The sequence below is a fragment of the Carcharodon carcharias genome, chromosome 2, assembly GCF_017639515.1.
Source record: "Carcharodon carcharias isolate sCarCar2 chromosome 2, sCarCar2.pri, whole genome shotgun sequence".
In the NCBI taxonomy this organism is placed as follows: Eukaryota; Metazoa; Chordata; class Chondrichthyes; order Lamniformes; family Lamnidae; genus Carcharodon; species Carcharodon carcharias.
This window is the reverse complement of record NC_054468.1, coordinates 9,768,293-9,781,393: the sequence shown is the minus strand read 5'-3', so window position 1 is coordinate 9,781,393 and position 13,101 is coordinate 9,768,293. Positions and strand designations below refer to the sequence as shown.

Here is a 13,101-nt window from a genome sequence, read left to right as displayed (position 1 = left end):
TAAAGCAATTATATCTTTTCAAATAAGGAGACCAAAACTGTACACCACACTCCATTCCCCTTGCAATAAACACCAACATTCCATTGGCCTTCCTAATCACTTGCTGTACCTGCAGACTCACTTTTTGTGATTCATGTACCAGGACACCCAGATCCCTCTGTACCTCAGAGTTCTGCAATATCTCTCCATTTAAGTAGTATACTGCTTTACTATTCTTCCTGCCAAAATGGACAAGTTCACATTTCCCCACATTATATTCCATCTGCCAAATTTTTACCCACTCACTTGACCTGCCTATATCCCTTTGCAGACTCTCTACTTCCTCTCGACAACTTACTTGCCTATCAATCCTGGTGTCATCGGCAAATTTAGCTACCACACATTCGGTCCCTTCATCCAGATCGTTGATGCAGATTGTAAATATTTGTGGCCCCAGCACTGATCCCTGTAATACTCCACTTGTTACAGCTTGTCAACCCAAAAAAGACACATGTATCTCCATTTATCCCTACTCTCTGTTTCTTGTTAATTAATCCATCCTTTACCCATGCTAATATGTTACCCCCTACACCATTTAATCTTATCTTGTATAATAACCTTTGAGATGATACCTTATCTACTTGTGGAAATCCAAGTACAGCACATCAACAGGTTCCCCTTTATCCACCTTGATTGTTACTTTTTCAAAATACTTGTTGACTCTGCCTGATCAAATTATGATTTTCTGAGTATCCTACTAAAACCTCCTTAGTAATGGATTCTAGCCATTTTCCTATGACAGATGTTAGGCTCCCTAGCCTTTAGTTTCCTGCTTTCTATCTCCCTCCATTCTTGAATGAAGTGTTACATTTGCTATTTCCAATCTACTGGGACTCATCCAGAATCTAAGGAATTTTGGAAAATTATAACCAATCCATCTACCATCTCTGCAGCTGCTTCTTTTAAGACTCTGGGATGCAGGCCATCCATTCCTGTAGACATGTTAGCCTTAATCTAATAACTTTCCCAGCACCTTTTCCCTAGTGATGGTGATTGTTTTAAGTTCCTCTCTCCATTCACCTCTTGATTTTCAAGCATAAGAACATAAGAACTAGGAGCAGGAGTAGGCAATTCAGCCCCTCGAGCCTGCCCCGCCATTCAATACGATCGTGGCTGATCTCATTTCAGCCTCAACTCCAATTTCCCACCCTCTCCCCATAACCTTTCAACCCGTTACTAATTAGAAATCTGTCTATCTCCTCCTTAAATTTATTCAGGGTCCCGGCATCCACTGCACTCTGAGGTAGTGAATTCTACAGATTCACAACCCTTTGAGAAAAGTAATTCCTTCTCATCTCTGATTTAAATCTACCACCCCTTAGCCTAAAACTATGGCCTCTTGTTCTAGAACACCACACAAGGGGAAACATCTGCTCCACATCTACTTTGTCCATCACTTTTAGCATCTAATACACCTCAATTGGATCTCCTCTCATCCTTCTAAACTCTAGTGAGAAGAGGCCTAAACTGCTCAATCTCTCCTCATAAGACAAGCCCCACATCTCTGGAATCAATCTAGTGAACCTCCTCTGTTCTGCCTCCAGTACAACTACATCCTTCCTCAAGTAAGGGGACCAAAGCTCTAGAACTCACTGCTCTAAGAAATTGTCCTGCACACATTTTCCAGGCTACCTTTGCGAGTCTGATTTGTCTAATCTGCATGTAGATTAAAGTCATCCATGATTATCATGGTACCTTTCTTACACCCGCGCCCCCCCATTTACTGTAGATTCTGTGCTACCGTGTAGCTATTGATTTTTATCTGATCTTATTTGCCTAAAAAAAACCCACCTCATGTTGGACTGTCAAAAAGGGAGGTGAGGGAGGGAAAGAGTTGAGAGTAGACCCAAAGTGTTTTACAGCTAATGAAGTACTTTCTTGAAGTGTAGTCACTGTTGTAATGTAGGAAATGCAGCAATCAAATTGTGCACAACAAGATCCCTCAAACAGCAACGTGTTAACAAGTCAATATTTTAGGGATAAATATTTGGAACTGGGGAGAAGTCCGTGTTTTTTTTTTCAGAATAGAGGCCGCAGGATCTTTTATGCCCACCTGAGCAGGCGGGCAAGGCCTTGTTTTAGTATCTCACCTGAAAGACAGCAGAGTCTGACAGTGCAGCATCTCCTCAGTACTGCACACTGCATTTTGGACTCAAGGCTCTGGAGTGGGGTTTCAACTCACAACCTCTTGGCAACGAGATGAGAGTGATACCCACTGAGCCACCTCTGCTCGCCTTCAGGGTATGGAACTCTAGCAATGCTCTACCTTTGTGAAGTTTAGCCTCATGTAGCCTAAGCCAAAGAACTGCCCAGGACTAAACTGCCTGTTCTCAGTGAAATGAGCAGCTCACCCTGAACTTGTACTGTGTGCTTCTGGTGAGAGTCTTCACAGTGCTGGTTGTATCCTCACCCGTATACATCGACTGAAAGCCACCAACCTGCAACAACAACAACTTGCATTTATATAGCGCCTTTAACGTAGTAAAACGTCCTAACGTGAAGTCAAACAAAAAGTCTGACATTGAACCACAAAAGGGGATAATTAGGACGGGCGACCAAACGCTTGGCCAAGGAGGTAGGTTTTAATGAGCATCTTCTAAGGAAGAGAGAGTGAGGTAGAGAGATTTAGGGAGGCCAGGGGTTCCGGGGTTCAGGGACCAGGAAGCTGAAGGCACGGCCGCCAAAGGCTGGGAGATTAAATTGGGGATGCACAAGAGGCCAGAACGAGAGGAGCGCAGAAATCTCGGAGGGTTGAGGGAGATTACAGAATAACGAGGGGGTGAGGCCATGCAGAAAGCAATGGGAATTTTAAAATTGCAAGAACTGAGAGCAGTGTAGCTCAGTGTGCATGGACAGTGATCAGTGAGCAGTGTAGCTCAGTGTGCATGGACAGTGATCAGTGAGCAGTGTAGCTCAGTGTGTATGGACAGTGTGAGTGAGCAGTGTAGCTCAGTGTGTATGGACAGTGATCAGTGAGCAGTGTAGCTCAGTGTGTATGGACAGTGATCAGTGAGCAGTGTAGATCAGTGTGTATGGAAAGTGATCAGTGAGCAGTGTAGCTCAGTGTGTATGGACAGTGTGAGTGAGCAGTGTAGCTCAGTGTGTATGGACAGTGATCAGTGAGCAGTGTAGATAAGTGTGTATGGAAAGTGATCAGTGAGCAGTGTAGCTCAGTGTGTATGGACAGTGTGAGTGAGCAGTGTAGCTCAGTGTGTATGGACAGTGTGAGTGAGCAGTGTAGCTCAGTGTGTATGGACAGTGAGCAGTGAGCAGTGTAGCTCAGTGTGTATGGACAGTGATCAGTGAGCAGTGTAGCTCAGTGTGCATGGACAGTGATCAGTGAGCAGTGTAGCTCAGTGTGTATGGACAGTGATCAGTGAGCAGTGTAGCTCAGTGTGCATGGACAGTGATCAGTGAGCAGTGTAGCTCAGTGTGTATGGACAGTGTGAGTGAGCAGTGTAGCTCAGTGTGTATGGACAGTGATCAGTGAGCAGTGTAGCTCAGTGTGTATGGACAGTGATCAGTGAGCAGTGTAGCTCAGTGTGTATGGACAGTGATCAGTGAGCAGTGTAGCTCAGTGTGTATGGACAGTGATCAGTGAGCAGTGTAGCTCAGTGTGTATGGACAGTGTGAGTGAGCAGTGTAGCTCAGTGTGTATGGACAGTGATCAGTGAGCAGTGTAGCTCAGTGTGTATGGACAGTGATCAGTGAGCAGTGTAGCTCAGTGTGTATGGACAGTGTGAGTGAGCAGTGTAGCTCAGTGTGTATGGACAGTGTGAGTGAGCAGTGTAGCTCAGTGTGTATGGACAGTGAGCAGTGTAGATCAGTGTGTATGGACAGTGATCAGTGAGCAGTGTAGCTCAGTGTGTATGGACAGTGTGAGTAAGCAGTGTAGCTCAGTGTGTATGGACAGTGGGAGTGAGCAGTGTAGCTCAGTGTGTATGGACAGTGATCAGTGAGCAGTGTAGCGCAGTGTGCATGGACAGTGATCAGTGAGCAATGCAGCTCAGTGTGTATGGACAGTGATCAGTGAGCAGTGTAGCTCAGTGTGCATGGACAGTGATCAGTGAGCAGTGTAGCTCAGTGTGTATGGACAGTGTGAGTGAGCAGTGTAGCTCAGTGTGTATGGACAGTGATCAGTGAGCAGTGTAGCTCAGTGTGTATGGACAGTGATCAGTGAGCAGTGTAGCTCAGTGTGTATGGACAGTGATCAGTGAGCAGTGTAGCTCAGTGTGTATGGACAGTGATCAGTGAGCAGTGTAGCTCAGTGTGTATGGACAGTGTGAGTGAGCAGTGTAGCTCAGTGTGTATGGACAGTGATCAGTGAGCAGTGTAGCTCAGTGTGTATGGACAGTGATCAGTGAGCAGTGTAGCTCAGTGTGTATGGACAGTGTGAGTGAGCAGTGTAGCTCAGTGTGTATGGACAGTGTGAGTGAGCAGTGTAGCTCAGTGTGTATGGACAGTGATCAGTGAGCAGTGTAGCTCAGTGTGTATGGACAGTGTGAGTGAGCAGTGTAGCTCAGTGTGTATGGACAGTGATCAGTGAGCAGTGTAGCTCAGTGTGTATGGACAGTGATCAGTGAGCAGTGTAGCTCAGTGTGTATGGACAGTGTGAGTGAGCAGTGTAGCTCAGTGTGTATGGACAGTGATCAGTGAGCAGTGTAGCTCAGTGTGTATGGACAGTGATCAGTGAGCAGTGTAGCTCAGTGTGTATGGACAGTGATCAGTGAGCAGTGTAGCTCAGTGTGTATGGACAGTGTGAGTGAGCAGTGTAGCTCAGTGTGTATGGACAGTGATCAGTGAGCAGTGTAGCTCAGTGTGTATGGACAGTGATCAGTGAGCAGTGTAGCTCAGTGTGTATGGACAGTGATCAGTGAGCAGTGTAGCTCAGTGTGTATGGACAGTGTGAGTGAGCAGTGTAGCTCAGTGTGTATGGACAGTGATCAGTGAGCAGTGTAGCTCAGTGTGTATGGACAGTGTGAGTGAGCAGTGTAGCTCAGTGTGTATGGACAGTGATCAGTGAGCAGTGTAGCTCAGTGTGTATGGACAGTGATCAGTGAGCAGTGTAGCTCAGTGTGTATGGACAGTGTGAGTGAGCAGTGTAGCTCAGTGTGTATGGACAGTGATCAGTGAGCAGTGTAGCTCAGTGTGTATGGACAGTGATCAGTGAGCAGTGTAGCTCAGTGTGTATGGACAGTGATCAGTGAGCAGTGTAGCTCAGTGTGTATGGACAGTGATCAGTGAGCAGTGTAGCTCAGTGTGTATGGACAGTGATCAGTGAGCAGTGTAGCTCAGTGTGTATGGACAGTGATCAGTGAGCAGTGTAGCTCAGTGTGTATGGACAGTGATCAGTGAGCAGTGTAGCTCAGTGTGTATGGACAGTGTGAGTGAGCAGTGTAGCTCAGTGCCTATGGACAGTGATCAGTGAGCAGTATAGCTCAGTGTGTATGGACAGTGATCAGTGAGAAGTGTAGCTCAGTGTGTATGGACAGTGATCAGTGAGCAGTTTAGCTCAGTGTGCATGGACAGTGTGAGTGAGCAGTGTAGCTCAGTGTGTATGGACAGTGATCAGTGAGCAGTGTAGCTCAGTGTGTATGGACAGTGATCAGTGAGCAGTGTAGCTCAGTGTGTATGGACAGTGATCAGTGAGCAGTGTAGCTCAGTGTGTATGGACAGTGATCAGTGAGCAGTGTAGCTCAGTGTGTATGGACAGTGATCAGTGAGCAGTGTAGCTCAGTGTGTATGGACAGTGTGAGTGAGCAGTGTAGCTCAGTGTGTATGGACAGTGTGAGTGAGCAGTGTAGCTCAGTGTGTATGGACAGTGATCAGTGAGCAGTGTAGCTCAGTGTGTATGGACAGTGAGAGTGAGCAGTGTAGCTCAGTGTCTATGGACAGTGATCAGTGAGCAGTGTAGCTCAGTGTGTATGGACAGTGTGAGTGAGCAGTGTAGCTCAGTGTGTATGGACAGTGATCAGTGAGCAGTGTAGCTCAGTGTGTATGGACAGTGATCAGTGAGCAGTGTAGCTCAGTGTGTATGGACAGTGATCAGTGAGCAGTGTAGCTCAGTGTGTATGGACAGTGATCAGTGAGCAGTGTAGCTCAGTGTGTATGGACAGTGATCAGTGAGCAGTGTAGCTCAGTGTGTATGGACAGTGTGAGTGAGCAGTGTAGCTCAGTGTGTATGGACAGTGATCAGTGAGCAGTGTAGCTCAGTGTGTATGGACAGTGATCAGTGAGCAGTGTAGCTCACTGTGTATGGACAGTGTGAGTGAGCAGTGTAGCTCAGTGTGTATGGACAGTGATCAGTGAGCAGTGTAGCTCAGTGTGTATGGACAGTGATCAGTGAGCAGTGTAGCTCAGTGTGTATGGACAGTGATCAGTGAGCAGTGTAGCTCAGTGTGTATGGACAGTGATCAGTGAGCAGTGTAGCTCAGTGTGTATGGACAGTGATCAGTGAGCAGTGTAGCTCAGTGTGTATGGACAGTGATCAGTGAGCAGTGTAGCTCAGTGTGTATGGACAGTGATCAGTGAGCAGTGTAGCTCAGTGTGTATGGACAGTGATCAGTGAGCAGTGTAGCTCAGTGTGTATGGACAGTGATCAGTGAGCAGTGTAGCTCAGTGTGTATGGACAGTGTGAGTGAGCAGTGTAGCTCAGTGTGTATGGACAGTGATCAGTGAGCAGTGTAGCTCAGTGTGTATGGACAGTGATCAGTGAGCAGTGTAGCTCAGTGTGTATGGACAGTGTGAGTGAGCAGTGTAGCTCAGTGTGTATGGACAGTGTGCAGTGAGCAGTGTAGCTCAGTGTGTATGGACAGTGATCAGTGAGCAGTGTAGCTCAGTGTGTATGGACAGTGATCAGTGAGCAGTGTAGCTCAGTGTGTATGGACAGTGATCAGTGAGCAGTGTAGCTCAGTGTGTATGGACAGTGATCAGTGAGCAGTGTAGCTCAGTGTGTATGGACAGTGATCAGTGAGCAGTGTAGCTCAGTGTGTATGGACAGTGTGAGTGAGCAGTGTAGCTCAGTGTGTATGGACAGTGATCAGTGAGCAGTGTAGCTCAGTGTGTATGGACAGTGATCAGTGAGCAGTGTAGCTCAGTGTGTATGGACAGTGATCAGTGAGCAGTGTAGCTCAGTGTGTATGGACAGTGATCAGTGAGCAGTGTAGCTCAGTGTGTATGGACAGTGATCAGTGAGCAGTGTAGCTCAGTGTGTATGGACAGTGTGAGTGAGCAGTGTAGCTCAGTGTGTATGGACAGTGATCAGTGAGCAGTGTAGCTCAGTGTGTATGGACAGTGATCAGTGAGCAGTGTAGCTCAGTGTGTATGGACAGTGTGAGTGAGCAGTGTAGCTCAGTGTGTATGGACAGTGATCAGTGAGCAGTGTAGCTCAGTGTGTATGGACAGTGATCAGTGAGCAGTGTAGCTCAGTGTGTATGGACAGTGATCAGTGAGCAGTGTAGCTCAGTGTGTATGGACAGTGATCAGTGAGCAGTGTAGCTCAGTGTGTATGGACAGTGATCAGTGAGCAGTGTAGCTCAGTGTGTATGGACAGTGTGAGTGAGCAGTGTAGCTCAGTGTGTATGGACAGTGATCAGTGAGCAGTGTAGCTCAGTGTGTATGGACAGTGATCAGTGAGCAGTGTAGCTCAGTGTGTATGGACAGTGATCAGTGAGCAGTGTAGCTCAGTGTGTATGGACAGTGATCAGTGAGCAGTGTAGCTCAGTGTGTATGGACAGTGATCAGTGAGCAGTGTAGCTCAGTGTGTATGGACAGTGTGAGTGAGCAGTGTAGCTCAGTGTGTATGGACAGTGATCAGTGAGCAGTGTAGCTCAGTGTGTATGGACAGTGATCAGTGAGCAGTGTAGCTCAGTGTGTATGGACAGTGATCAGTGAGCAGTGTAGCTCAGTGTGTATGGACAGTGATCAGTGAGCAGTGTAGCTCAGTGTGTATGGACAGTGATCAGTGAGCAGTGTAGCTCAGTGTGTATGGACAGTGATCAGTGAGCAGTGTAGCTCAGTGTGTATGGACAGTGATCAGTGAGCAGTGTAGCTCAGTGTGTATGGACAGTGTGCAGTGAGCAGTGTAGCTCAGTGTGTATGGACAGTGATCAGTGAGCAGTGTAGCTCAGTGTGTATGGACAGTGATCAGTGAGCAGTGTAGCTCAGTGTGTATGGACAGTGATCAGTGAGCAGTGTAGCTCAGTGTGTATGGACAGTGATCAGTGAGCAGTGTAGCTCAGTGTGTATGGACAGTGATCAGTGAGCAGTGTAGCTCAGTGTGTATGGACAGTGTCAGTGAGCAGTGTAGCTCAGTGTGTATGGACAGTGATCAGTGAGCAGTGTAGCTCAGTGTGTATGGACAGTGATCAGTGAGCAGTGTAGCTCAGTGTGTATGGACAGTGTGAGTGAGCAGTGTAGCTCAGTGTGTATGGACAGTGATCAGTGAGCAGTGTAGCTCAGTGTGTATGGACAGTGATCAGTGAGCAGTGTAGCTCAGTGTGTATGGACAGTGATCAGTGAGCAGTGTAGCTCAGTGTGTATGGACAGTGATCAGTGAGCAGTGTAGCTCAGTGTGTATGGACAGTGATCAGTGAGCAGTGTAGCTCAGTGTGTATGGACAGTGATCAGTGAGCAGTGTAGCTCAGTGTGTATGGACAGTGATCAGTGAGCAGTGTAGCTCAGTGTGTATGGACAGTGATCAGTGAGCAGTGTAGCTCAGTGTGTATGGACAGTGATCAGTGAGCAGTGTAGCTCAGTGTGTATGGACAGTGATCAGTGAGCAGTGTAGCTCAGTGTGTATGGACAGTGATCAGTGAGCAGTGTAGCTCAGTGTGTATGGACAGTGATCAGTGAGCAGTGTAGCTCAGTGTGTATGGACAGTGTGAGTGAGCAGTGTAGCTCAGTGTGTATGGACAGTGATCAGTGAGCAGTGTAGCTCAGTGTGTATGGACAGTGTGAGTGAGCAGTGTAGCTCAGTGTGTATGGACAGTGATCAGTGAGCAGTGTAGCTCAGTGTGTATGGACAGTGATCAGTGAGCAGTGTAGCTCAGTGTGTATGGACAGTGTGAGTGAGCAGTGTAGCTCAGTGTGTATGGACAGTGATCAGTGAGCAGTGTAGCTCAGTGTGTATGGACAGTGATCAGTGAGCAGTGTAGCTCAGTGTGTATGGACAGTGATCAGTGAGCAGTGTAGCTCAGTGTGTATGGACAGTGTGAGTGAGCAGTGTAGCTCAGTGTGTATGGACAGTGATCAGTGAGCAGTGTAGCTCAGTGTGTATGGACAGTGATCAGTGAGCAGTGTAGCTCAGTGTGTATGGACAGTGTGAGTGAGCAGTGTAGCTCAGTGTGTATGGACAGTGATCAGTGAGCAGTGTAGCTCAGTGTGTATGGACAGTGATCAGTGAGCAGTGTAGCTCAGTGTGTATGGACAGTGATCAGTGAGCAGTGTAGCTCAGTGTGTATGGACAGTGATCAGTGAGCAGTGTAGCTCAGTGTGTATGGACAGTGATCAGTGAGCAGTGTAGCTCAGTGTGTATGGACAGTGATCAGTGAGCAGTGTAGCTCAGTGTGTATGGACAGTGATCAGTGAGCAGTGTAGCTCAGTGTGTATGGACAGTGATCAGTGAGCAGTGTAGCTCAGTGTGTATGGACAGTGATCAGTGAGCAGTGTAGCTCAGTGTGTATGGACAGTGATCAGTGAGCAGTGTAGCTCAGTGTGTATGGACAGTGATCAGTGAGCAGTGTAGCTCAGTGTGTATGGACAGTGATCAGTGAGCAGTGTAGCTCAGTGTGTATGGACAGTGTGAGTGAGCAGTGTAGCTCAGTGTGTATGGACAGTGTGAGTGAGCAGTGTAGCTCAGTGTGTATGGACAGTGTGAGTGAGCAGTGTAGCTCAGTGTGTATGGACAGTGATCAGTGAGCAGTGTAGCTCAGTGTGTATGGACAGTGATCAGTGAGCAGTGTAGCTCAGTGTGTATGGACAGTGATCAGTGAGCAGTGTAGCTCAGTGTGTATGGACAGTGATCAGTGAGCAGTGTAGCTCAGTGTGTATGGACAGTGATCAGTGAGCAGTGTAGCTCAGTGTGTATGGACAGTGTGCAGTGAGCAGTGTAGCTCAGTGTGTATGGACAGTGATCAGTGAGCAGTGTAGCTCAGTGTGTATGGACAGTGTGAGTGAGCAGTGTAGCTCAGTGTGTATGGACAGTGATCAGTGAGCAGTGTAGCTCAGTGTGTATGGACAGTGATCAGTGAGCAGTGTAGCTCAGTGTGTATGGACAGTGATCAGTGAGCAGTGTAGCTCAGTGTGTATGGACAGTGATCAGTGAGCAGTGTAGCTCAGTGTGTATGGACAGTGATCAGTGAGCAGTGTAGCTCAGTGTGTATGGACAGTGATCAGTGAGCAGTGTAGCTCAGTGTGTATGGACAGTGATCAGTGAGCAGTGTAGCTCAGTGTGTATGGACAGTGATCAGTGAGCAGTGTAGCTCAGTGTGTATGGACAGTGATCAGTGAGCAGTGTAGCTCAGTGTGTATGGACAGTGATCAGTGAGCAGTGTAGCTCAGTGTGTATGGACAGTGATCAGTGAGCAGTGTAGCTCAGTGTGTATGGACAGTGATCAGTGAGCAGTGTAGCTCAGTGTGTATGGACAGTGATCAGTGAGCAGTGTAGCTCAGTGTGTATGGACAGTGATCAGTGAGCAGTGTAGCTCAGTGTGTATGGACAGTGATCAGTGAGCAGTGTAGCTCAGTGTGTATGGACAGTGATCAGTGAGCAGTGTAGCTCAGTGTGTATGGACAGTGTGAGTGAGCAGTGTAGCTCAGTGTGTATGGACAGTGATCAGTGAGCAGTGTAGCTCAGTGTGTATGGACAGTGATCAGTGAGCAGTGTAGCTCAGTGTGTATGGACAGTGATCAGTGAGCAGTGTAGCTCAGTGTGTATGGACAGTGATCAGTGAGCAGTGTAGCTCAGTGTGTATGGACAGTGATCAGTGAGCAGTGTAGCTCAGTGTGTATGGACAGTGATCAGTGAGCAGTGTAGCTCAGTGTGTATGGACAGTGATCAGTGAGCAGTGTAGCTCAGTGTGTATGGACAGTGATCAGTGAGCAGTGTAGCTCAGTGTGTATGGACAGTGATCAGTGAGCAGTGTAGCTCAGTGTGTATGGACAGTGATCAGTGAGCAGTGTAGCTCAGTGTGTATGGACAGTGATCAGTGAGCAGTGTAGCTCAGTGTGTATGGACAGTGATCAGTGAGCAGTGTAGCTCAGTGTGTATGGACAGTGATCAGTGAGCAGTGTAGCTCAGTGTGTATGGACAGTGATCAGTGAGCAGTGTAGCTCAGTGTGTATGGACAGTGATCAGTGAGCAGTGTAGCTCAGTGTGTATGGACAGTGTGAGTGAGCAGTGTAGCTCAGTGTGTATGGACAGTGTGAGTGAGCAGTGTAGCTCAGTGTGTATGGACAGTGTGAGTGAGCAGTGTAGCTCAGTGTGTATGGACAGTGATCAGTGAGCAGTGTAGCTCAGTGTGTATGGACAGTGATCAGTGAGCAGTGTAGCTCAGTGTGTATGGACAGTGATCAGTGAGCAGTGTAGCTCAGTGTGTATGGACAGTGATCAGTGAGCAGTGTAGCTCAGTGTGTATGGACAGTGATCAGTGAGCAGTGTAGCTCAGTGTGTATGGACAGTGATCAGTGAGCAGTGTAGCTCAGTGTGTATGGACAGTGATCAGTGAGCAGTGTAGCTCAGTGTGTATGGACAGTGATCAGTGAGCAGTGTAGCTCAGTGTGTATGGACAGTGATCAGTGAGCAGTGTAGCTCAGTGTGTATGGACAGTGATCAGTGAGCAGTGTAGCTCAGTGTGTATGGACAGTGTGAGTGAGCAGTGTAGCTCAGTGTGTATGGACAGTGATCAGTGAGCAGTGTAGCTCAGTGTGTATGGACAGTGTGAGTGAGCAGTGTAGCTCAGTGTGTATGGACAGTGTGAGTGAGCAGTGTAGCTCAGTGTGTATGGACAGTGTGAGTGAGCAGTGTAGCTCAGTGTGTATGGACAGTGATCAGTGAGCAGTGTAGCTCAGTGTGTATGGACAGTGATCAGTGAGCAGTGTAGCTCAGTGTGTATGGACAGTGATCAGTGAGCAGTGTAGCTCAGTGTGTATGGACAGTGATCAGTGAGCAGTGTAGCTCAGTGTGTATGGACAGTGATCAGTGAGCAGTGTAGCTCAGTGTGTATGGACAGTGATCAGTGAGCAGTGTAGCTCAGTGTGTATGGACAGTGAGAGTGAGCAGTGTAGCTCAGTGTGTATGGACAGTGATCAGTGAGCAGTGTAGCTCAGTGTGTATGGACAGTGTGAGTGAGCAGTGTAGCTCAGTGTGTATGGACAGTGATCAGTGAGCAGTGTAGCTCAGTGTGTATGGACAGTGATCAGTGAGCAGTGTAGCTCAGTGTGTATGGACAGTGTGAGTGAGCAGTGTAGCTCAGTGTGTATGGACAGTGATCAGTGAGCAGTGTAGCTCAGTGTGTATGGACAGTGATCAGTGAGCAGTGTAGCTCAGTGTGTATGGACAGTGAGCAGTGAGCAGTGTAGCTCAGTGTGTATGGACAGTGATCAGTGAGCAGTGTAGCTCAGTGTGTATGGACAGTGATCAGTGAGCAGTGTAGCTCAGTGTGTATGGACAGTGATCAGTGAGCAGTGTAGCTCAGTGTGTATGGACAGTGATCAGTGAGCAGTGTAGCTCAGTGTGTATGGACAGTGATCAGTGAGCAGTGTAGCTCAGTGTGTATGGACAGTGATCAGTGAGCAGTGTAGCTCAGTGTGTATGGACAGTGTGAGTGAGCAGTGTAGCTCAGTGTGTATGGACAGTGATCAGTGAGCAGTGTAGCTCAGTGTGTATGGACAGTGATCAGTGAGCAGTGTAGCTCAGTGTGTATGGACAGTGATCAGTGAGCAGTGTAGCTCAGTGTGTATGGACAGTGATCAGTGAGCAGTGTAGCTCAGTGTGTATGGACAGTGATCAGTGAGCAGTGTAGCTCAGTGTGTATGGACAGTGATCAGTGAGCAGTGTAGCTC

General features: G+C 47.8%; 1 protein-coding gene across 1 annotated transcript in view; it reads right to left on the bottom strand.

Moving 5' to 3' along the window:
* The window catches only part of fndc3ba (fibronectin type III domain containing 3Ba), a 444,633-nt gene that overhangs the window by 97,761 nt on the left and 333,771 nt on the right, over nucleotides 1–13,101 (bottom strand). The window contains exon 14 of the mRNA XM_041204259.1: nucleotides 2,391–2,477. Within this exon, the coding sequence (XP_041060193.1) occupies nucleotides 2,391–2,477 (87 nt within the window). The remainder of the gene's footprint in view (nucleotides 1–2,390; nucleotides 2,478–13,101) is intronic.